This window comes from Lepisma saccharinum (genome assembly GCF_977018435.1).
Source record: "Lepisma saccharinum chromosome 15 unlocalized genomic scaffold, izLepSacc3.1 SUPER_15_unloc_1, whole genome shotgun sequence".
NCBI classification, from domain to species: Eukaryota; Metazoa; Arthropoda; class Insecta; order Zygentoma; family Lepismatidae; genus Lepisma; species Lepisma saccharinum.
In genome coordinates this window covers 1,259,757-1,283,252 of record NW_028142892.1, presented here as the reverse complement: position 1 = coordinate 1,283,252, position 23,496 = coordinate 1,259,757, and the positions used below count along the sequence as shown (strand labels likewise).

Sequence of the window (23,496 nt, the reverse complement as noted above, 5' to 3'; positions counted from 1 at the left end):
TTATTTGTCAACTACTTCAAGATGTGACTTCACCCTCCAAATGTTAAACGTGCAACACCTTGCAGTCAACTTGAAGTAATGACTCTGAATGAATTTCAATTTTGTGACCTTCATAGTTAATTAAATACATGGGAGAAACAGAATGTCAATGTGGGAGTCAGGAGGATCCAAAAAAAATTAGCTCAAATACAGGATATCCCAGGAAATAGGAAGAATTGGTCACCCTACTCAAACCTGATTCTCTTGCATAGCATACCAAAGCTCACCAGCTCAGTTGACAGAAATTGCAGAGACCTGGGTTCAAGTCCTGAGTGAGCAAGTATTTTTTGGTATAAAATATCTACATAGTAATATATATACACAGGGTGTTACTAAAGTTCGTTTCCAAAGCTTAGGAGATGATTGTACAAGTGAAAATAAACACAAAAGTTCATGTGGCGAAATGCCGAAAACGGCACCCATTCGGAGTTATTGAAGTGGGAAAAAGTGGGAAAATTTTGTTTACAAGGAAATAGTGGCACAACGGCCAACCATATGACCGCGACGAAGGGCGTTCCACAAAGAAATGCAGCATGCTCTATTCAAAAAAGTACATAGCAGATGTGTGAAGTTGATTGTCAAGGGATTCCCCAAAGGAAGCGAATAGGTCTGTTGAAGTCATGGGGGTAGGGAAGGGTTTAGCGAGATGTGTTATCCAGGGAAAGTGATATGTGGAGACTGACAACTAAGAAGAAAGCGAATATCCATAGTGGACATCACCATTACGTAGAAAAACAAAATGGTGGTGGTGGTGCGCTAGGTTGCATATGTGTCGACATGTTCACTGTGTGCAGAGTGGAGGTGCCAAGGGAACCACATCACAGACGATGTTCAAACTGTCTGCCATTAACTTCCATGCAGAGATGACAATGCCCGATCAACGATTGTCTAGTGCGAGCAAACAACCCAGCGGTGTCTGCTATCGTCGCTGCAGCAATATTAATGCGTGCAACGAGATCCTCGGGTGACACGACAGGTGTTTCGTATACGAGACGTTTTATCTCTTCCCATAGAAAGAAGTCCAGGGGAGTAATGTCCGGCGATCTTGCTGGCGAAGGGCGTTCCACAAAGAAATGCGGCATGCTCTATTCAAAAAAGCACATGGCAGATATGTGAATTTGCGGTGTTAAATGCTGTCAGGGATCGTCCTGACACCAGTACGCGCGCGCTACAGCCAGTGCCCACAAAACCTCCCATGTTAATGTGTCGGGTATCCTATCCGAAGAGGGGATGTACCCTTTCAAACTCCAAAAGGTACAAGACCTTTTACCTCAGGACTTTGACCAACGTGTGGTGTCTTGCCAATGATTTTTGCATCACATGGAAACTATCCCGAATTTTGTGAACAGGGTGTTGTGGATGGATGAAGCAATGTTCACCAAAATGGGCATGTTCAATAGTAAAAACAGTTACGTTTGGGATTTTGCAAATGCACATGCAATTCTCGTGGCACACCATCAGCACAGGTTTGCGGTTAATGTGTGGTGTGAGATAGTGCATGACCATTTGATTGGGCCGTACATTTTACCTGTTCGCTTGTATGGTGGTGCATATCATGCATTTCTTCGTGATGTTTTGTCTGAACTGTTGGAGGAAGTACCCTTGGCACTGAGGCAAGGACTATGGTTCCAACACGATGGTGCACCACCACATTTCGACAAAAATGTGTGTCACTTCCTCAATGGCTTGTTCCACAATCCATGTATTGGTAAGGGTGGGCCTGTGCCGTGGCCAGCAAGATCGCCGGACATCACTCCCCTGGACTTCTTTCTATGGGGAGAGATGAAACTCCTCGTATACGAAACACCTGTCATGTCATTCGACTCGTTGCACGCATTAATGTTGTCACAGCGACAATAGCAGACACCGTGGGGTTGTTTGCTCGCACTAGACAATCGTTGATTGGGCATTGTCATCTCTGCGTGGAAGTTAATGACAGACAGTTTGAACATAGTATGTGATGCGGTTCCCTCAGCACCTCCACTCTGCACACAGTGAACATGTCGACACATGTGCTATCTAGTGCAGCAACACCATCATCTTTGTGTTTCTACGTAATGGTGATGTCCACTATGGATATTCGCTTTTTTCTTAGTTGTCAGTCTCCACATATCACTTTCCGTGGATAACACATCTCGCTAAACCCTTCCCTTCCCCCATGACTTCAACAGCCCCATTCACTTCCTTTGGGGAATCTCTTGCGCATCAAATTCACACATCTGCCATGTATGTTTTTGAATAGAGCATGCCGCATTTCTTTGTGGAATGCCTTTCACCGCGGTCATATGGCTGGCCGTTGTGCCACTATTTTCTTGTAAACATAATTTTCCCACTTTTTCCCACTTCAATAACTCCGAATGGGTGCCATTTTTGGCATTTCGTCACATGAACTTTTGTGTTTATTTTCACTTGTAGAATCACCTCCTAAACATTGGAAATGAACTTTAATAACACCCTGTAATATATCAGAGGCCTGGCGTACATGTAACCGGTAGTAAAGAAATTAAAAAGTTTTTACTCAATAAAATAACATTGTTAAGTAAGTTAACCAACAGCGTTGCAGTTGAGTGTATATTGCAGAGGACATTTTTTCTGCAGCCGACAAAAGTGAAGAGACAGGCCGTTCCGCTACCCTCAAGAGGCAACAGGAGGATAGGGCACCTGCCATGCAAGGGAACAGCGGGGAAAGACTTGGAGGCAAGTGTGCTAGGGGTTATTCATATGCCTGTTTAGGCCCTGTTGCCGCTGCGGCATACCGAATCAGCAAGTGTTGTCACATTGGATTTCCAGAAACGAGCTAAATCCTGCCTAAAACGGGGATACTATTTCTCTGGAGCAACAAGAGCTAGACTGCAAAGCCAAAGCTGGATTTAACTACAACTGAGACCGTTTAGTAATAGACGAAAAGATAAGTACTTGATGCGATTCGTGAATTGGACAAACCTTGCTCCAAAAAACTAAGTTGGCAACAGTAGTACGTACATCTGGACTTCCTCCCACCACTGGAGGAGGGGAATTCTGTCGTTTGCTCACCCCAGAAACGTCAAACTGACCAGAAAGTGTGGTTCTTCTTCCCCTTTCCACCTCTTTGCAAAGAAACAGAGATGGTTGACAAGGTCTACTACTATTCACTGGATTTTTGCGGTAACTCTCTCATGAGTGGTAGTTCTTTCTAGGAGTGATTGTGGCTAAATCATTGAGCGGATTGAAAAAAAAATGCAGATCAAAGGCAGGTTTTTTTTGGGAGGGGGGATTAGGGTGAATATGATAACGTCTGATGGCCAGTAACACTTTCGAAAAAGTCACGCCACGCCACTGATATATATATATGTGTGTGTGTGTATATATATATATATATATATATTCAATTTGTGGTCTCAGAGGATAGTACCAAACAAATTTTTGACTATCTGGTTTAATTTCAAAATCGATAAATATCATTGCCCCTACGTGGGACTTCCTTGAATCATCCTTTGGGTTAAGATTGAGAAATTCAATTGGGTGTCACACCTGGTAAAATGTTGAACTTCCACAGCTGTGAGCTGAATCGTCGGCATAGGAAGAAAAAAAGTATGTCAGAAATGGAAGTCTGTATTCAACCAGCAAAGTTGCGAGGTCAAGATTGAAGATCTACTTGGTAACAAAAAACTTGGTTCTCTTGCCTGGATTGTTAAAAACTGTGAGTTGCTGGAGTGTGTGTGAGAGTGGGGGGTGCATTTGTATGATTGGTAATTAATTAAACTTATTAATAGTAGTTATGGATTAATTTGTGTTAGTATATTGGTTAGTTTTAGTTATCGTATAGATAGTACAGAATGCTATGTACAGGAGGGACAACCATTCTGGTATCCAGAACTGTTTTAAGCTTGAGGGGAGAGTATGATGGGGTGAGAGTTTAGATTGGGGTGAATGATGGCTTGGATTAGTCTGCACGGATGCAAGTTCCCTGTCTGGTTTCCAGATCAGGCTTTATTGTAGTGTGTGGCGAGAATTTGCTATTTGTAAGGAAGTCGTTTCCTAATAAACACTTACTGTAAGAGGTTTTGTAGTTTCTTATTTATCTCGCCGTTGTTGAAGTTGTGTGTTGAGGACACACATCCAATAAGGTACCAGCATCAGCACTCCTTGTCAACTTGGTTATTTGACATGAAGTTGACTCTGCCCAATAGTAAAACCAAATAAAACACTAAACATTGAACAATAGTAAAAGGACAATGAAAATCGGATTACCTTTTTCCTGTCACCACTTTCAGCACATAAAAAACTGCCTCAAGTGGAAAATCTTGACCCACAAAGCAGTACCGAGACATGAAGCCTTTCTCCTTAAGCAACGAATGGAAAGTTATAATAAAGGACAGCCAATACGGTCTCCCCTGTAAAGATACATAAAATGAAAGCATTATTCATGTTCATGTTTCATGTACCTAACTTTTAAATAATACAAAAATGTCTTAGATGAAGAGAATCTTTCTAGTGCTTGTACTAAAGTTGTTATAAAACTATACTGCATGTGGCTGGTGTTCAAGTCTAGTGTAAATAAATGCATTTCTTTGTTACTTGGCTCAGTGTAAAGGTGCCTTGAAGCGGTTGACTTCAATCTTCCCATCAAAGTTCCCAGGTGTGAGTCCTGGCTTGGGTGTTTGCAGTTGTCTCTTCATAAACTTCATCTAATCATAATTCATTCACTTGTCGCACTTAGTCTAAAATGGCAGAAAAGTGACACTAAATAACTAAAATACAAAATATATTTATCATTTTCCCATTTCTTCACAATTCCTACCCACTGCTACAACTAACTTAAACTGCAGAAGGTTATGCAAAATAATCTAGACCAAAAAGCAATCTTGAAATTTTGGTAGCGTGAAGATCAAACATCCACACCTGACAAAAAAATGGATTTAAGAAAACAACATAACTGTACAAATTGTGTGGAAAAATAATCACGTTTGCTTCAAGTACCTATTATAAAATCTATAAAGGTACACAATAATGTCTTTATTCTCAGTTATGAATTCCAATCCTTTTCATTATTATTCTTATTAGAGATGGGACAGATTAATCGATACTCTATCGATATCAGCCGATATAAGCATATTAGTGTATACGTAAAATTACAGATTATTTTACCAATCCGATATACGTATATATAAATATTTTAAAATTTAGTGCAATATTGTGCCATTTGGTTATAATTTTTATGGATATAAACAAAATCTCTATTCGATACATTTTTACAAGTATATGTCTAAATGTGCAGCTAGTTTTCCATTGCAAAATTTTGGTTTATCTGGTAACATACATTAATTAATGAGGTCAGTGAACTATTTGCAATTTTATATCGGATTGGTAGAATATCGGTGTTGGTAAATTTTATATTGGTACATTATCGGTTTGTCAAGACTTCAGTGAACATATGGACTCAAGTTCACAGAGCGATCCAATAGAATTCAGTATTACTGTAGTTAGTTGCCTTTGTCACTTCTTGCCCATTTTTACACATCAAATGTCCCTCACATTACTTCAGTACACAGACACCACATGTTGCAAACCCTGGGGCCACAGACATGTAAAAGTTCTTAATAATACATTGATTGAATTGGTGTTTTAAGTCCACTTTATGCACAGTAAGGCTAATCGGGACTGGACCTACAGTTTAAAGTGGGATCCGAACCATTATGCGCCTGCACGTAAAAGTCTTTAATAAGAACTTTCTAATATTATGCTGGATTTCGAAGAGGCATAAGGATCGAAATTTGGCAAAGTCGCTAATTTCACACGCACAGTAAATGTAGCCACATTACAGGTTGCAAGCTGAAATTCACCTGTGTGTTTTTGAAAGTAATGAATCAAGGAGAAACATTAATTGGAATTTTACATGTTAAGTAATATATGTGTGTATCACATTCGTAATATAAATAGCATTATTTCTCTTGTCTGTGATTTTTACAAGATTTTGCTGTGACTTTTCACGAGAACCCACACTCCCTTCATCACTTATTTTTAGCTTGATTAAAAATACAGTTACAACAATGGGATTGAAGGCTGTCACTGAAGATTGTCAACGATGCTGTTGAACGTTCAGTGACTTTTATATCCAATTTTAATGAGTCAATAACGGCAAAATGTGAAATGCAGAGCCTAATTCAGGTCATCCGGGACCATTGATGCCATGTTTTAGATGCTTCAAAAAGTATTTTAAAAATTTACCAACTTCCATAACAAGATTATCTCTGGATGTTAAAGAAGTTGATTTTGAAATGAACACCGATTGAATATTTATCCAATTTATTTTTATAATAAATTGCAATTCTGAAATAAATATTTGTATTTTTGTGATAAAAATTCATTATACAGCATTTAATTATTCAATGATGTAAATGTCCCAAATATCCCATATACATTACATGCAGTGGCGTGCGGTGCTAAATCAGGCAGGGGAACAGATGATTTGCACTTGGCCCCTCCCCTCCCATACCTGTCGTAATATAATACAGTAGACCAAGTAAAATTCAACCCTTACTGAAATTAACCAAATAAACATACGATACATATGTTACAAATTGTCAGAAGTGACATACATGAAGCACGTTAAAATTATGACAATAACAATGTTAAAGCAAATATGATATAATGTAAATAAAATATTAAAACAAAATTGTTGATGCGCAACAAAGAAAAAATTAATAAAAGGAATTTATGAGTGATCAGAGAAAAAAATGTTTTGTCGAGACCTGTTTCATCTCTCTATTTGTAGATTAAGTTGACATTTTTTGTAGAGTTGAGCATTCTTATAAATCAAACATCCTCAATGCAATAATGGCATTCAGATGGCTGTGTTTTTTCATGACGTCCGCCAGATTTGTAGAAATTGTGACAAAACCCGAACTATTCCAACTCCCTTCTCGGGAACAAACAAGGACAATATAATTTGCCACTGGAAGAATATCCAGTTAATCATTTTACAGAGTTGTAGTAACTTATTTGAAAATGCCTTGTTTTAGTTTTTAATTCGGTTTGGATAGGTGTTTGTTTGCTGTCTCTTCTGTAAAATTCAATGAACTAAAAGCTTTCGTCTGCAGCCGGTCGATCAACCAACATTCGCAACCCTATGCTCACAAAATCTGCTTCATGGTCCTTCATCTTAACTGCCTGCATCTTTCTTTTGTCTCTATCTGTCATTGTCCAAGTCTCTGCTCCATACATAATTTATTGGCACATAGTACAGAGGCTGTTCAGCTTATATTTGACCAAACGCGATTCCTTCCTCTCGTGCTCAGAATGAACTTGCCCACCCTTGGTCGGGCACGTTTGTAAGTGTAATGTGTGAGCTGTAAAAGAGTGGTTGTGTTTTCTCACTGGGCCGAAAATGCTGCCAAAACTGAGTTGCTTTTGGGAAGGTTATGTTGTAGCCCTTTATGATGCAAAGTTCAGTGTGTCAATGATCAGGAAGTAGTGTAAGAGCAAGGATTGTGACGTTCGTTTGACTTTATTCAAGAATGTGATCGGCAAGTATAAGGATTGCATGGCCCCAGCATTAGTTTCTCCAACAAAGGGAACGAGAACATGGCCGTGCACACAAGCCACCACCAGTATGCAGGTGCAAGGTGTGGTTAACAGTTTCCAAAGACATAGTTACATGATTCGCCATCTGTCTTTGGGTCGGTGGATTCTCTTGCATGGCCATTCTGCGAAGTTTCGCCTGCATACTGGTGGTGGCTTGTGTGCACGGACGTGTTCTCGTCCCCTTTGTTGGAGAACCGAATGCTGGGGCCATGCAATCCTTATACTTGCTGATCACATTCTTGAATATAGTCAAACGAACATCACAATCGATGCTCTTACACTACTTCCTGATCATTGACACACTGAACTTTGCATCATAAAGCGCTACAACATAACCTTCCCAAAAGCAACTCAGTTTTGGCAGCATTTTCGGCCCAGTCAGAAAACACAAACGCTTGGAAAAGTTATACAACGTACTCCTCCCAAAAGTGGCTCAGTTTGGGCAGGATTTTCGGCCCAGTGAGAAAACACTATCACTCTTTTACAGCTCACACACTACACTGACAAACATGCCCAACCAAGGTTGGGTGAGTTAATTGTGAGTGCAGGGGAAAGGAAGCGCGTTTGGTCACATATACGCTGAACAGCCTCTGTATGTTATATATTACCTTCTTGCATTTCATAGGTACATCCCTGTTCCACATTAGTCTTCGAACACTTTGATATAGTCCACCACCCATTTGTCCTCTTCTGTTCACCTCCTCATCTATTATTCCACTTCTCTCAAGTATGCTTCCTAGATATTTGAAGCTCTCCACTACTTTCCGTGCCCATCTTTATCCTTGGTTCATCTCTGGCTCTGTTTCTTGTTATTAGCACTTCGCTCTTTTCTGCACTGAACTTCATTCCTGTTCTTCTGATTTCCTCATTCCAACTATCAAGCTGTCTCTGTACTTCCTCTTCCATGTTTCCCCATATTACTAAGTCATCAGCGAACAAAATCTTCCTCTCCTATCTTCTTCCCCACCTCTTCGTTCATTACATCCATTGTAATCATGAAGAGTAGTGGGGAAAGAGTACTTTCCTGTTTTAGTCCATTACTTATACTGAACCACTCTGTTCTTCCCACTGGTGTCTTCACACAGCTCTGGTTGGCCTTGTATGTACTCTGCACTCTACACACTATCTCTTCCTCAACTCCTTTCTCTCTTAGAGCCTTGCAAATCTTTGTTCTGTCCATGCTTTCCTCTGCCTTTTGTATATCTAGGAATGCCGTAATCAAATCATTTCCATACTCATAGTTTCACTTTGGCTGTACCCATCATTGTCTCAGTACCAGATGAATGAAGCTGATTGGCTGTTGGACTCAAGCGTGTACTATCATAACAGATTTTGGAACGAAGGGAACAGAATTAGTGTTCACCATCTACAGGGGCATTCCAGCATTACGTGTGCCACATTCACACATAAAACATAATATTCTAGGCATGTGATTGGATTAAAAATATTCATAATGAACTGATTTCATAGAATTATGAAGTACTCTGTGGTGTCTGCTAACAAATGAAAAAGCTTGAGTGTGATGACACAGTATGAATGCATCAAAAGCAGTACGAAAATCCATTACATTGCAACACTTACAAAATGTAGCAAAATTTGACAACATTTGCTTGTGAAGAATATAGGCTACAGATGCTAATATTTTTTCTTGGTGTAATATGCAAATTATATTCATTCACAAACATTTTCATCTTAAGGCAATCAAAAATAGTAATACAGCGTGTCCACAAAAACATTCCGTGATTATAAATGACCACAATAATTATGTATATTACGAAATTTATATTGATACCATTCGAAAGAACAGATCAAAGAATTTTAGGGGATGTGTAAGTGTTGGCATTAACTACAACAATAGATGGCATAACAATAAAAGAATGAAGAAACGGAAAACAATATTTCGATTGTTAATGTGTTATTGTAAATGGCATTGTTGTTACAAGCAAATTGTGTTGCTGTTGATGTTTACTGGATGTTTATGTTTGCATTGAAGTTCAGTGTGAATTCTGTAGCATTTAGAGTTGAAGTTTCATCTCTACAAACTGCAGTTACTGCAAAAGTTGAAACCTGATGACAGTGAAAAACGACTTGATTTCTGTGAACATTTAACACTTGTGGAGAATAATGAGGACCTGTCAGCGAAAATCAATTTCAGTGACAAAAAAACATTCCACATCATAGGAAAAGTAAACAAACATAATGTTAGGATTTGGAGGACCCAGAATCCACATTTTGTTTTGGAGGTTGAACGTGACTCCTCTAAGGTAAATGTGTTCTGTGCCGTATCCAAACTGAAAGTGTATGGGCTATTTTTCTTCCACGAGGACACTATCAACGGTATGAATTACCTTGATATGTTCAGTGAGTGGCTATTTCCACAATTAGAAGAAGAAGACAATGAATTTATTTTCCACCAAGATGGAGCACCTCCTCGCTCGCATCTCGATGTTCGGAATTTTCTAAATGAGAAACCTGAAGGCAGATGGATTGGGAGATCCGGAAACAAAGATGATGTGTTCTGCAAGTGGCCACCGAGGTCCCCTGCCTTGACCGTCTGTGACTTCTTCTTATGGAGTCACATAAAAGATCTTGTATATGTACCTCCACTGCCTCAAGATCTGGAAGATCTGAAACGTCTTATCATTGCCGCCATCGGGACAGTCACTGTAGATACCTTGGAACGCGTGTAACATGAGTGGGAATATTGCCTTAATGTTTGACACGAGAAGCACACACTGAGTGCCACTGAGGTAGGTAGTTAGGTATTATTTTTTTTTTAGTTTCTGTTTCTAATGGCACCAATTTTATATAAATATGAGTACCGAGAGAGATGCTATATGTGTGTATAAACACAGAATGTTTTTGTGGACAAGCTGTACTTCCCAGATTGGTTCATTTTGATCTTCACATGGGAGAGTAGGACCGCTTTTTGTGGAATGCCCCTATACAGGGTTGCTATGATTTTTTTAATATGAAATTCCCCGACATTTCCAGGTTTTCCAGTCCAAAAATTATTTTTTTCCAGACATGTTTATCATCATGATTTTTGCTTTTGAACTTTGTGTTTTTCAATTAAATATATAATTCGTTAATTATTATGAATATTCACTTTCACAACTTTTTTTTAGCAAATTTCATTCTTGACACAAGAACATATGAAAATTCAAAGAGTGCAATCGGAATCGAATGTATTGGGTGCTACAATTGCACGCATCTAGCCTTCAGGCTAAGGTAACAGAGATATATTATTTCACCATAACAGATCTCCACAATATAAATACAACAGAAAAAGTTCATAAACCGTAGACAATTTTTCGTTTTCTCACTGATTTATAGTGTCTTAGAAAATGCTGCTGTTTTGCTTATATTTATAAGTTCACAGCATCTGGAGAAATTTTTTTTGTATATTGTAATTCTATAGGAAGAAGACTACGATCTATAAAATAATAGACAACCTCATTTTCACCAACCTTTCCGATAATTATGATCATATTGTCAATGTACTTTCGTTATCAATCAGATAACTGGACTGCAAGTTTTACTTTGATATTCTTTCTAATATCTAGTATTATGAAAGTGAAAATTTATTACAGAAATTCGAAGGAACCTTAAATATGCACAAGACTGAGAATCATAAGAACGAAAGAAACAAGTTTCTAAACTGAATCTTTTTTGGGAGTGGAATCACAAGAACCGAATCCAGAAGTGGAAGTGTACTGCTTGTTAATTTTGCAACTTTTCCTCTTGCACAACTCCAAAATGCACGTAAATTCCAGATGATCTGCAAAATTCCCTGACATTTCCCTCATTTTTCCCTGACAAGCCAAACGGGCCTGGTCACAGCAAACTATTGTAGGTGGCACCAGCCCTGTTGTGTCCCCACACTTTTGATCAGCAATTGCTCTCCCATTTAAATCCATGGGGAATTTGATGCTGAAGGTGCTGCTATTACATTAAATTTCAAGTTCAATTTCATCTTAACCTCTGAAATTGTGTCTGAACATGATAGTTGAATAATCAGTGCTGTAAAAATAAGATTTTCGAAAAGACGATCGTCAACAACAGAAAAGATATCAGAATTCAAAAAAGCCTTGAAATTTGCACAGCACTTGTTTATGTCACATGCAATATTCACAATTTAAGTGCTTTATTGTTGAAAACCCGGTAAGGAATAATACATAATAATTCCACGTGACTGTATTTTTATTTTTATAGTCTTTTTTATAACAGACTCTTTTCTTCTAACATGATATCATATTTTTCCGCATGACTAGTAAATATGGTGCTCTGTTTTATATATACACATTTATCGAGAATAATAATTATTACAAAAAAATGTTTTATCTTCGGTTTCATTTCTCGCAACCTCTAGGGTTTTCATATTTACAGGAATTGTAATTTTAAAATTATTGTTTTCAAAAAAGGATGAAAATACAAGGGAAAATGTCTGCTTGTAAATACAATGAAAAAAATATGTTAGTATTAAGTTATCGGATAGGGCATAGTGTCATAGTTTATAATAATAAATATCATGTGCTTACGCACTTAATATATATATTTTTTTATATATAATTTTGGGAGTTTCTCGTGCTTTCTCAGATTCCAACTCCCGCCGTTGAATTACACATACGCGCAACCAGAAAAAGTATTGCGTAGTGTAAAAATTTTAATTTTTGTATTATCGATCCGTGGTAGTTACGGACGACCCAAATGACTTGCAGTTTAGTGATCTTTGTGCATAAACACGATATGTTTTGCCCGTTTCAGCTACCCTGGCACTGCGCTTTCATGTATTAATTCTTAGTTTAAGGAGAATGTAATTTTCGGAAACTTATGACTTGCTACTTAATCTTAAAACTTTACTAAACCCATTTTAATTATAGATTTACATGAGAAAATCTTACCTTCATTGACAATAACGTATGAATATGCGCTGCAATGAAAAGCTTAAGGCAACCAAATGACAAACAAAATTATTTAGAGACACAACAGGGGTGGCGCCGTCACCGGAAAAGTTTGGCAATGAAGAGCCCCATTCCCTGTTTTTTTTTTTTTTTTTGCAGGTTTTTCAGATGAGTAGCAACCTTGCTATATTGCATTACATGGAAACCTATATTTTCATGTAACAGCAAATACAATTTAACCTTGATTTTACGTTCATCAGGAAACCATGCCAAAAAAAATTAAGACGCAGAAAGATAAAAAATCCAGAAACGTAAAATTGGAGTTTCAATGTAATTATAGACAAGAAATTTGTTATAAATTCCTATACCTGATCCTTCCACATATTGGAGAAGTCTTCTATGTGCTGCGTATAGAAAACATAGAGAGACCTGTTCAGTTGGCTATTAAACAAGGAACGGTCTGCAGGGTCCAGCGAAACATCCCTCATCTTGGCTCCAGTATTACAACTGTGTGCGTTGTAAGCAAAGCAAGCAAGGCAAGCAAACGACATGATTAATTAAATTATGCATGTTAGCCTACATTTTCACTTAAAAATTAGAAAACAAATTTCAAAGCAATTCTAGAAGTAACACACTGACACTTTACAAGCAGTTTTATTTAAATTTTATTTTTTTGTACACGATTCATGCATTTGTAATGACAAAAATACAACCCAGAAAATTTACGAGTACGAAGTAGTCTTTGTTCTTGCATATCAAGGTATCAGACTGACATAATTGGCAACCTATGAATTGACATTTTATGTATAGAAGTTAGTATTTGATGAGGTAATTTTTTACAGACAAAATTTACAGTTTAGAAACACATGCAGGGGTAGATAAAATTAAAAATAAATTAGGCGCCAGCCCCTTTTTCACAGAAGTTAGCATATTTTTTTTCAAATGCGGACTAAGAAAACATGAGTCCAACTAAGATAAACTACATATTCTGAAATTTAATTGATTAATATAAGATTGGATTAAAATTAATTATTCTTGCATTGGATTGGCCTTCCTAAAGAAGGATCAACTAGTACAAGCATGAATAGCTATGCAATTCATTGTATATGGTAGACTTTACCCAGTGGCGAAGTGTGACATTTTTACGTAGTCATTGCAAGACTTTGATAATGATGATAACAGTGTTCATACATGATGTGATCATAAAATAAGGAAGACAAAACTTTCTTAATAAATTCTACCAGAAAAAAATGGCAAAATTGTTAAACCTTTCTCTCCTTAGATTGCCTCCGAAATCCCGTAAGAAAAATTTCCGAATCAAGATTTAAAATTTTCCAGAATCCTGATATTTTTGGGCATTCCTGGTGTGAAAGTAAGATATGTTAGGAAAAAGGTTCTTTCTGAGTAAGTATCTCTGTTACCTCGAGAACAAAAATCTTGATCAGTATTGTCATTTGTAAGCATAGTAAACTCAAAACAACAGGAAGTACTTCGTGTTTTGTAAATCAAGAACATTTTTTTACGAAATCTATATTTGAACCGCAGGATCAAAAAAAATTAAAAGGAGAAATACAATGGATCCAGAACTGCTTCTTTTTCTCAGTTCTTTCTAGCACTAACCGTGGGGAAATTTATGTTTTTGCTTACTTATATATTTTTTCTTATGCACCATTACTTTCATGTATTCTGTGTAAGTTGCCTTGCGATGCTCTTCAATATGTGTTTTCTCTTAAAAATAAGAGCGCTGCATGCTTTACAGTGCTGGACATTCCGAGAAGTTTCATCTTGATGATGTCATAGAATTTCTGCCGTGTTTGTAAACAAGGGGGCTGGAAAAAAGTTATCTTATGAACAGCTAGCTATTCATGAGTGGGAGAAACCAGCAGTCGAAGCACCTTGGATTTGCAGACCTGCTGCGATAACTTAGCCCGCCTGACACCATTGCACTCAAACAGCATGGATGGGTCAGGGGGGAGGGAGGTAGAACTGGGCCAGCTTTCGATGTGCTAAACTTAGCGAATCTCTTGTGTATTTTTAGCTGTTTCATGGTGTCACTTCACTAATTTCGCTGAAATATGCGAATATTCTGACTTATCTTCTGCTTATTCTCTCAAATATTTAAAAAACAATATTTTTATTATTTTGCTTTGTCATCGCTGCATCTCTCGATGACCAGACGGCCTCGCCTCTGACATTACCATATTGCTGCAGATTGCTAGCAACGGTGAAAATATTTTATGGCATGTTTATTCTTCTGATTTAATGATACACGACACAAGAAACATAATGTACTAGTTATTTTTTTTTTTTAAAAAAAAAAGGGCAAACTCAAAATATTAAATTTCTTTTTTTTTAACTGAATTTGAAAATTCAGGCACAAAGTGAAAATAGTTTCAAGATAGCAGACCAGCCCTCTCCTTCCATAGCCTTCCACCTAACCCATTTCAAACGTTATTACACCAACCCCAATGCAAGAAGTGACACCATGGTCACCTGCGCATGTGGAGGCAAATATGTAGGGATGACAAAGCACCGGCTTGATGAAAGGCTCAAGGAGCATAATGCTGACCACAGGCTTGGGAGGAGAAGAACAGGCCTTTCTTGCCACCTCGTAGACGAAAACCATAGCATAGGCTCTTCTAAAATAATAATGCAAGCAAAATCCACACTAGAAAAGTTTTCAAAAGAAACCTACACTATAGTGACCATGCCCGCCAACCTCAACACCAATACCGGGGCCCTCAATAAAACCTGGCTTCCCACCATCAGGAGTATGCACACCCACCCAACCTGCTCTTCTCCAACAAAAAGCTCTACCCAATCAGCCCCCCCCCCCCCTCCTGACAAGAAACCAAGCACAGACCCCAAACGTTCGCCAAAAAGCCCACCTGTGCACGCGAGCAAACACTGCCCCGCGAAAGCAGACAACAAGATCTGGAACTGCCTTGTGCAGCGCCAAAACCCCGAGGTGCAGCAACAGAAGGAAGCTCTACCCGCAAGAGAACGACAAAAAGTGAAGGTGTACATCACAGAAAGACTGCAATCTATATCAACAGATGTGATTGCATCTCTGCATGTTCTCGACACCTTGGGTTGGCCTCCCAAAGAAAATATTCTTCAGTTTGGGATAGAAGAAATAAAGAAGCTCTACATGTACTTGAAACCGAGCCTTTATAATGAGAAAATGAATGTTCTGTTAGCAGAGTGGACAGAATACAAACTTTTGTGTCCTTCCCTGGCTTTGAATCAGATGGTGGAGAAGATTCACAGTGAGGATCGTTCAGCAATATTCCCCAATTTGCTCCAAATTTTGACATTTTGTGCAAGGCTTAATGGTGTTATAATTTTGAGCTGTTCTATCAGTGAGCACAGCTTCATGCAAGAGAGGTTTCAGCTATCACAACAGACTCAGACTACTTAAAGGAACTCTCTGAAGACAAACACTGGATGATTTCCTCAGAGTTTCCGTAAATGAACCGACCCCCTGTCAGAGTTTGACCCAGCAGCTGTGATTGATAAGTGGGACTTCAGTGCAGAATGACAGCACTACACAAACATTAATTCCTAAGGTAGGTTCTTTTTAATAATTGCTCATATTTTTATTATTTATCAATATAAAATAGTTGCGACCAAAGATCTTAGTCCGACAACTGACTTCAAACTTGAAATTTCATGCCCTGCAATAGATGGAAGATTACCTACCACTGCATAAAACAAATTATTAATGACAAAAGTCAATAAATTTACAATAAATATTTATAATTATTTTACCTTAAAATGCATTATAAAATAAAGTAAATCAAACAAGAACGACTAAAAACTTACAAAGCCAAAATAGAAGTGAAAATATTGATAGGAGTGTTAGATCTTTTGGTGTTTATAATTTCATGCTGTTAGGTTAGGAGTGTTAAGGGCCCAAGTTCCTTTTGTCTTATTGCAATTTCATCATGCTACGAATACAATTTTTACGATTTGATTTCGATTTATTTCTATTAACACATACTGTGGAGTTTTACCGATTACTTAAGAATTTGTTCAATATACGCTTTTCTAGTTAGGTTAGGTAGGCCTGGCTTGGTTCACTTAGTTCTACACTAATTCCCACTAGTCGATGATACTTAGTTGATTGTCGATGGAAAATAAATTGTCCATGGGAAGTGTGCAGGTTTGCATAAGGTAATTTTTAAGTTGTTTTTTAAACATAAATAACTTTTTTCGAAATTTGAACAGTGCTCATTACATTAAGGAAGGTTCAAATTTCATGTGACAATGATTGACAAAGTTCTACGATAATTAGTCTTCCTGCTAGGAGAATTTTTAAAAAATCGTAAAACAATCGGGACTGTTACTCTGATAAGTTTGGCAGCATTATAATTTGGAAGGTATTTTTTCCCCACTATTTGAGTAGGCAACGCTTCAGATTGTTTTATGATTTTTTTTCAAATTCTTCTAGCAGGAAGACTAATTATTGTAGAAATCATTGGCACACGAACTTTGAACCTTCCTTAAAGTAATGAGCAATGTTTGGATTCAAAAAGAAAATTAATTTATGTTGAAAAAAAAAATAATTAAAAAATTACCTTACGCAAGCATGTGCACTGCCCATGGACAAGGTTTTCTCCGTTGGCAAGTAACAGTAAGTATCGTACACTAGTGGGAATGAATGTAGAAGTAAATCGGAACCTTAGTAGAATGCATTTAGGGACTTTATTTTAATGCTAAGAGAAAGAAACCTGACCTTCCTAACCTAACCACAAAAGCATATATTCAACAAAATCTTTAAGTAATCGCTAAAACTCTGCAGTATGTGTTACCAAAAGGTGATCGAAATCGGACCATGTAAAAATTGCATTTGTAGCATGATGAAAACTTGGGTCTTTGAGTGTACATACAACTTCTTTCTTTGCAAATAAAATAATAGTGAAAGTACTTCAAGAAAGGAGCAGACGTCTTTTACTTATGTGGGCCATACTTTGGGATCAAATTTCTTGGTCATTTGTAGTTTCCACGCCGTGAAACACATTTTTGTGTCCTATTAAGTGAGAAACAAATACAAAATGAAGTATAAGGGATAATCAACAAGAAAGAGGGTAACGAATGAATCTGGACAAAATTGGAGATATAATCAGGGCTGTAGCCAGGGAGGGGGAAGATCAGTCAAAAAAAGCACCTGTGTTGGACACAAGTTACATCGGTGGAAGGTCATGTGGCCAAAAAGATTGGTGGACCGTTGGGCATGCTAACAGTTAGCTTGGAATCCAGTGGCGTAGCGCAGTGCCCTGGAGCTCCCCTGCAACAAAAATATTGGGGGCCCCTTGGTAAAAAAAAATATCAAAAATACTACAACGTATATGTATCATCGATGACGTCAGAGGGTAACAGACGTACAACAGTTAGCTAACCCCCTTTGAAGTGTTTAACAATTAAAAGAAAACTGAATTACCTTGTCACACTACAGCCAGAGCGTATAGAAGAGAAAGTGTGCGCACTTTGGTTTCTTCCCGTAAGCCAAGTGAATAGAGCGGTGCCCCACCGAAACACTGGCAGCACCTTCGCTTGCGACGAGCGTCTTCTGCTTGCAGTGCGGCCGCGCTTTATGTAGAGTGTTGCGTTTTGTTGTGCTAGAATAACATTTTGTAATTTTATTAATGACAACGTTGTTACGTTATTCAGTTTAGTGTCATTAGATTTGTGATTGATCCATTGTGACTAGTTTGTGTAGTGTTCAACGTATCATTATTGTGTTTGAGACAGCAGCGAGCGAAAACTACAAGACGCCGGTAAAAATTTACTATCCTTCGGACACCTCTAATTTTTTCGTTTAGTCAATTTTTGACATTCGTACTTACGTATCTGCTTCGCGGAACATTCCTGAAGGTGTAGAACATCTAGAAATTGCAAAATAAGCTAAAATAAGGCGTTAGTTTTCGGAATGGAAACTGTCGATTTTTGCAATTTTTTTTGTTTCGCAACCAAATATATATATTCCTGATACTACCACGACACCAAATTTTAACTATGTTTGCCTAACCTAACCACGTGCCAATGTTTCGTGGGGCTAGCGTCAATGGTTCGTGGGGCTAGCGTCAATGGTTCGTGGGGCTAGCTAGCGCCAATGGTTCGTGGGGCTAGCGCCAATGGTTTGTGGGGCTAGCGTCAATGGTTCGCAATTATTTCCAATTTCTAGATCCTGATACTAACACGACACCAAATTTTAACTATGTGGTAATTTTAAAATTTATCTACCTTATAATATTCACGATTTCTATATGCCAGGGGCACATGGCCGCTCTGTCCCTCCATAGTTATGACCCTGATGTTCAAATCTTAAGACAATCCAAAGGTCTGTACCGTACAAATCATCCTTGTACTTAACTGGAAGTTTACCATACACGCACAAAAACACCATTACACACAGACAAATGGTTAGGTAAGACACGTTAACTATACAATTTCTACCTTTTTTTTCTGACAGTGTATCTGTGTATCATCGCCATTTCCCAACGATTATGCCGAGGCATAAACTGTATGCATTTGTGTATACAAACTAAAATGTCAAATTTGACAGCTGGAACAAGTCGGGGAATTCCCCCTGTAGACTCTGCACCTGTATAAGGACTAAAGAGTCGAAATTAATACTCGATCTGTCTTGCACGTAAAAAAAATACTGCAATATTTGTGCTTTTCAGGGTTTATATAACAATAAATAAAATCGACAATACCTTCTCAGTATTTCATAAGGTATCCAACATTTTGCTTGTATGGTATGCATTGCTGACGAACGTGAATGCGTGCCGCATTTGGCTGCATTTTACAAGTCTTTCCTGCTCACACATATATGGAGCACAATGCCCGCCCTTCTACGCATGACGTCAGTATTACGAAAAGATTTTTTGTCAAGCCCCGCCCTTCCTCTTCTGACGACAGCGTGGCTTTCGTTGTGTAGGACTCGGAAAAAGTTGTTTCACAAGACAGGCACGTATCCAAAGAGGGGGCTTAGGGGGCTCGAGCACCCCCCGAAAGTTTTCGGTTTACTTTAGATAAAATGTGGTTTTTGGTTTCTTGTGGCGTGAAATAAGATAATGTGACGATAATTTAAGGAGATAAATAATTATCGAGGCAATACGGAGAATGTTCTGTATCCCTGTTATTGTTAATAGTGCGTATCCAAGGTGGAAATCAGGGGGCTCGAGCCCCCTTTAGAATTTTTTTCTGTTTACACTACATAAAATTAGGATTTAGGCTTCTTGAATAATTTGATAATAATTTGAGAGAAATAATTATCAAGAAAAGACGGAGAATGTTCTATAACCCTGTTATTGTTACTAGCGCGTATCCAAGGTGGGGATCAGGTGGCTCGACCCATCCCCCAGGAAATGTTTCAGTTTACACTAGATACAATTAGGTATTTGTCTTCTTGCATAATATGACGATAATTTAAGGAGAAATTATTGTCGAGGCAAGACAAAGAATGTTCTATAACCCTCTTATTAATAATAGCGCGTATCCAAGGTGGGAATCAGGGGGCTCGAGGCCACCCCCCAAACACACTCACATTCAGGAAGTATTTCTGTTTACATTAGATAAAATTTGGATTTTTGCTTTTTTAATAATGTGACGATAATTTAAGGGGAGAAATGCTTATCAAGACAAGACGGAGAATGTTCTATAACCCTGTTGTTGATAATATTGCACGTAAACTTTTCTTGAGCTTTCAGTATTGTCGCAGCAAACTTGAGCACTATGTAGAGACTTGTCAGTATTTGGAAGCTGCCCAGCAAAGGTATCGCCACACGTAGAGCGATTTCGTTGTAGTTTTTAATCTCTGGAAGGCGCGAGAATGTTCTTGAATAAGAGGAGTCTAACTACTGGCAATATTTATAAATAGTTTATCTGCGCAACGTTCTAGAATATACTGAGGATATAAATACGCGTTCGTTAATTAGAAACATTCCTAAATAGAAATTCTTTGACCGAACCTTGGATCCAATGAGAAAAATGGGGTTGTCTCTGACATCATTTCTTTTTAAGCGTTCAATTCAAGGACTTGTTCATGATTTATTTGATCGTGTTAAAGGTACTTTACTTCAGTCTCTAATACGAAATTATGAAAACTGCTGGTGAGTTGAATTTTAAAAATGTGTCCGAGATAAAGAGTGGCGTGCCAACGATTTTCGGCAGGGAGAGGGGTTACGCATACTATTTTTCGTGGTCAGTCCTCATTTTGCCATATATTCCTGTTTTTGACGTTCTTTTTTTTAAGGACTGTGTCAAATGGGGTTATGACCCCACCAACCCTCCCTTGGGAACGTCACTGGAGATACCTAAATGAGTAAGCATTTGATCATATTGGGAGAAGAAACATATGTGTTGGGAACGGAAGGGTTTTCACTGTGCAATAATTGTTTCGCGATCCAGCTGTATTCTATAGAAAACTTCCTTTGTTTCGTGCCGATATATGACAAGACTGCGGAAGCTGTGACAGACAATTTTGAACACTTGCGAGTGCTTAGGCCTGAATATGAACAATTTGGTGGGTTTCGGCTTTTAAAGAGCTGCAAACATGGGAGGACAAGACACATTAGTGGTGTTCAGGCTCGAATCAGAGAAATATTCGAGAACTGTGTGCGTCCAGTTCGCAGCACACAGTTTGAATCTCTTGTTGTCGAGTGGATTGATTGTCCATCCCGTGCATGTGTAACAGCTTCGTAAAAACACTTTTGGTTACCTAGTACACAGATGTGTTGATGCCTGATGAGAAGAAGTGGACGAACATACATACTAAGATGGTTCCGGCACACAAGTAATGGAAACTGAGGAGTCTAGTGGTAAAAAATGTTCCGATTTCACGTTCTGATTAAAATCACAGCCTTAAACAGTGGTGACGATTTAGGGGATAGTTGCTCCGCATTTTTTTGCCTCCATACTATGGCCTCTTAATCCTAAGCCTTGTCTAACAAGAGAAAGTAAACTTTCCTTGCTCCCCCCCCCCCCCCCGGTTTTGGAACGTGCCTGTCACAAGAGATTGTAGAAAGTTTTTTTGAGGGTCTGAAAAATAACAATTGTATTTAAAACGTTTCTACCTGCACCGTATTTAATTTCATCACGATCGGACCACCTGTTATTTACAGAATTTCAGAGCGACCATTTGGAAAACACCAAGTAACGGCACTTTTCTGTTCTCACGACGATAAAAAATTGAAGGCCTCCTCCGGGGGGGGGGGGATGGTTACCAGCGATTAACGCAGAATTGAATAAGCTAAATCGTGCATCTTACCATAGACCAATGCATAAATATTCTATATATAATTATTACCTTACTCTCGTACTCACGTTGGGATGGGAGGGGTAAATTGCAGCAGGTTTCTCCCTGTCTCGAGCTGAAGGGATGATGAGGAAGATGCGCGACTTTATGCTGTACAGGATCTGTAAGCAAGACAATAAATGGGCCTAACTTCTCTTTTTTGGAGAGGTTGGGGGAGAACAGAAACTTTTACAGCGCATAAAAATAGCATCCAGGATTATTTGCTAAATACAACCTTAGTGACAATGAAGTTCGACCAGTCACAAATATAGGAGTGCGTTGTGAAAGAAGGAGAACACATGCATATGCTGAACATATTTTATTCAGCAGGCTACATGGAACAAAGGAAAACACAAATTTCCGCTGCAACGCAGCAATGTATGGTGTCCACACAAAATAAAACATTTTCGTCCATCTACACGTGACATTGAAGTTCGACCGCTGTTAGAGGGGATCCTTTTTACCATGGTGTGACGCCGCCCCGTCGGCGAATAACTGTGACAATGCGTCGGGGCATGCTGCGGACGAGTCGTTCAAGGTATTCCACATCGATGCGGTGCCATTCCTCCTGCAGGCAGGCGATAAGAGCAGCCACTGTCGTGGGTCCCCTCTTTTTTTTTTTTCTTTTTTTTTTATTTGACCGTTTGAATCGGTCAGAACCAGTGGCGTGCGGTGATAAATCAGGCAGGGGAACAGGTCACCTGCAATTGCTCCCCATCGCATGGGTGTCTTAATATAATACAATAGATCAAGTAAAATTCAACCCTTATTGAAATGTCAGAAGTGACAAACATGAGGCACTTTAAAATTATATGACAATAATAATTTTAAAGCAAATGTGATATAATATAAAGAAAACATTAAAAATAAAATTGTTAATGCTCAACAAAGAAAAATTTGATATAAATTTGTGAGTCATCAGAGAAAGAAAATAATATTTTGTCGTGACCTGTTTCATCTCTTTATTCGTAGATTAAGTTGACGTTTTTTCATAGAGTTGAGTATTCTTGTAATTCAAACTTTCTCAATCCAATAATGGCACACAGATGGTTGAGTTTTTCATGACGTTCGCTAGATTAGTCAGGGTGGCTACTGTAGGACCATAATAAAATTCAAGTATAATTCCCGGTTTTCAAAGCGAACTTTACAAAAATTCAAGCAGATGTTTTCTCTATTTCAAACTAAGGTTTTACAGTCTCTCACCACCCACACACATACACACAAACAAATACTTATATTAACAATATATGGTTTGTGCGATTCCAATGAATCCAATAATTTTAATTCACTTGGACGGTACATATATATAATTTAAGGCGCGGATTTTACATTTGTCATTTCACATAGCTACTCGGCAGTGGCGTGCCCAAGGGGGGGGTTGGTAGGGGTTATACCCCCCTTTGGCCCAATATTCCTAAAAAAAGAACGTCAATGGTAGGAAAATATGACAAAATGAGGGCGGACTACCGAGAAAAAGTATAGGTAACCCCTCCCTTACAAAAATCCTGGGCACGCCACTGCTACTCGGGACTATAAATACATCTACAAACACAAGTCACATATGTTACGGGAAATGGTAATCTACGAAAAATTGTTAATTCTATAAGAATTTTAAATTTACCTAATCAACTTCAAGATATTTTATCTTGCAATAATCTTCAGTCTATCAGATGGATTGTTCTTCAA

The 23,496-nt window shown here is 38.3% G+C and overlaps 1 protein-coding gene across 1 annotated transcript in view; it reads right to left on the bottom strand.

Moving 5' to 3' along the window:
* Positions 1 to 13,015, bottom strand: part of LOC145982226 (uncharacterized) — a 119,690-nt gene extending 106,675 nt beyond the window's left edge. The window contains exons 1-2 of the mRNA XM_083115796.1: positions 12,875 to 13,015; positions 4,270 to 4,412 (exon numbers count right to left, since the gene is read on the bottom strand). Coding sequence (XP_082971922.1) covers positions 4,270 to 4,412; positions 12,875 to 12,994 — 263 coding nt within the window. The 5' untranslated portion in view covers positions 12,995 to 13,015. The remainder of the gene's footprint in view (positions 1 to 4,269; positions 4,413 to 12,874) is intronic.
* Between the last annotated feature and the right edge of the window lie 10,481 nt (positions 13,016 to 23,496).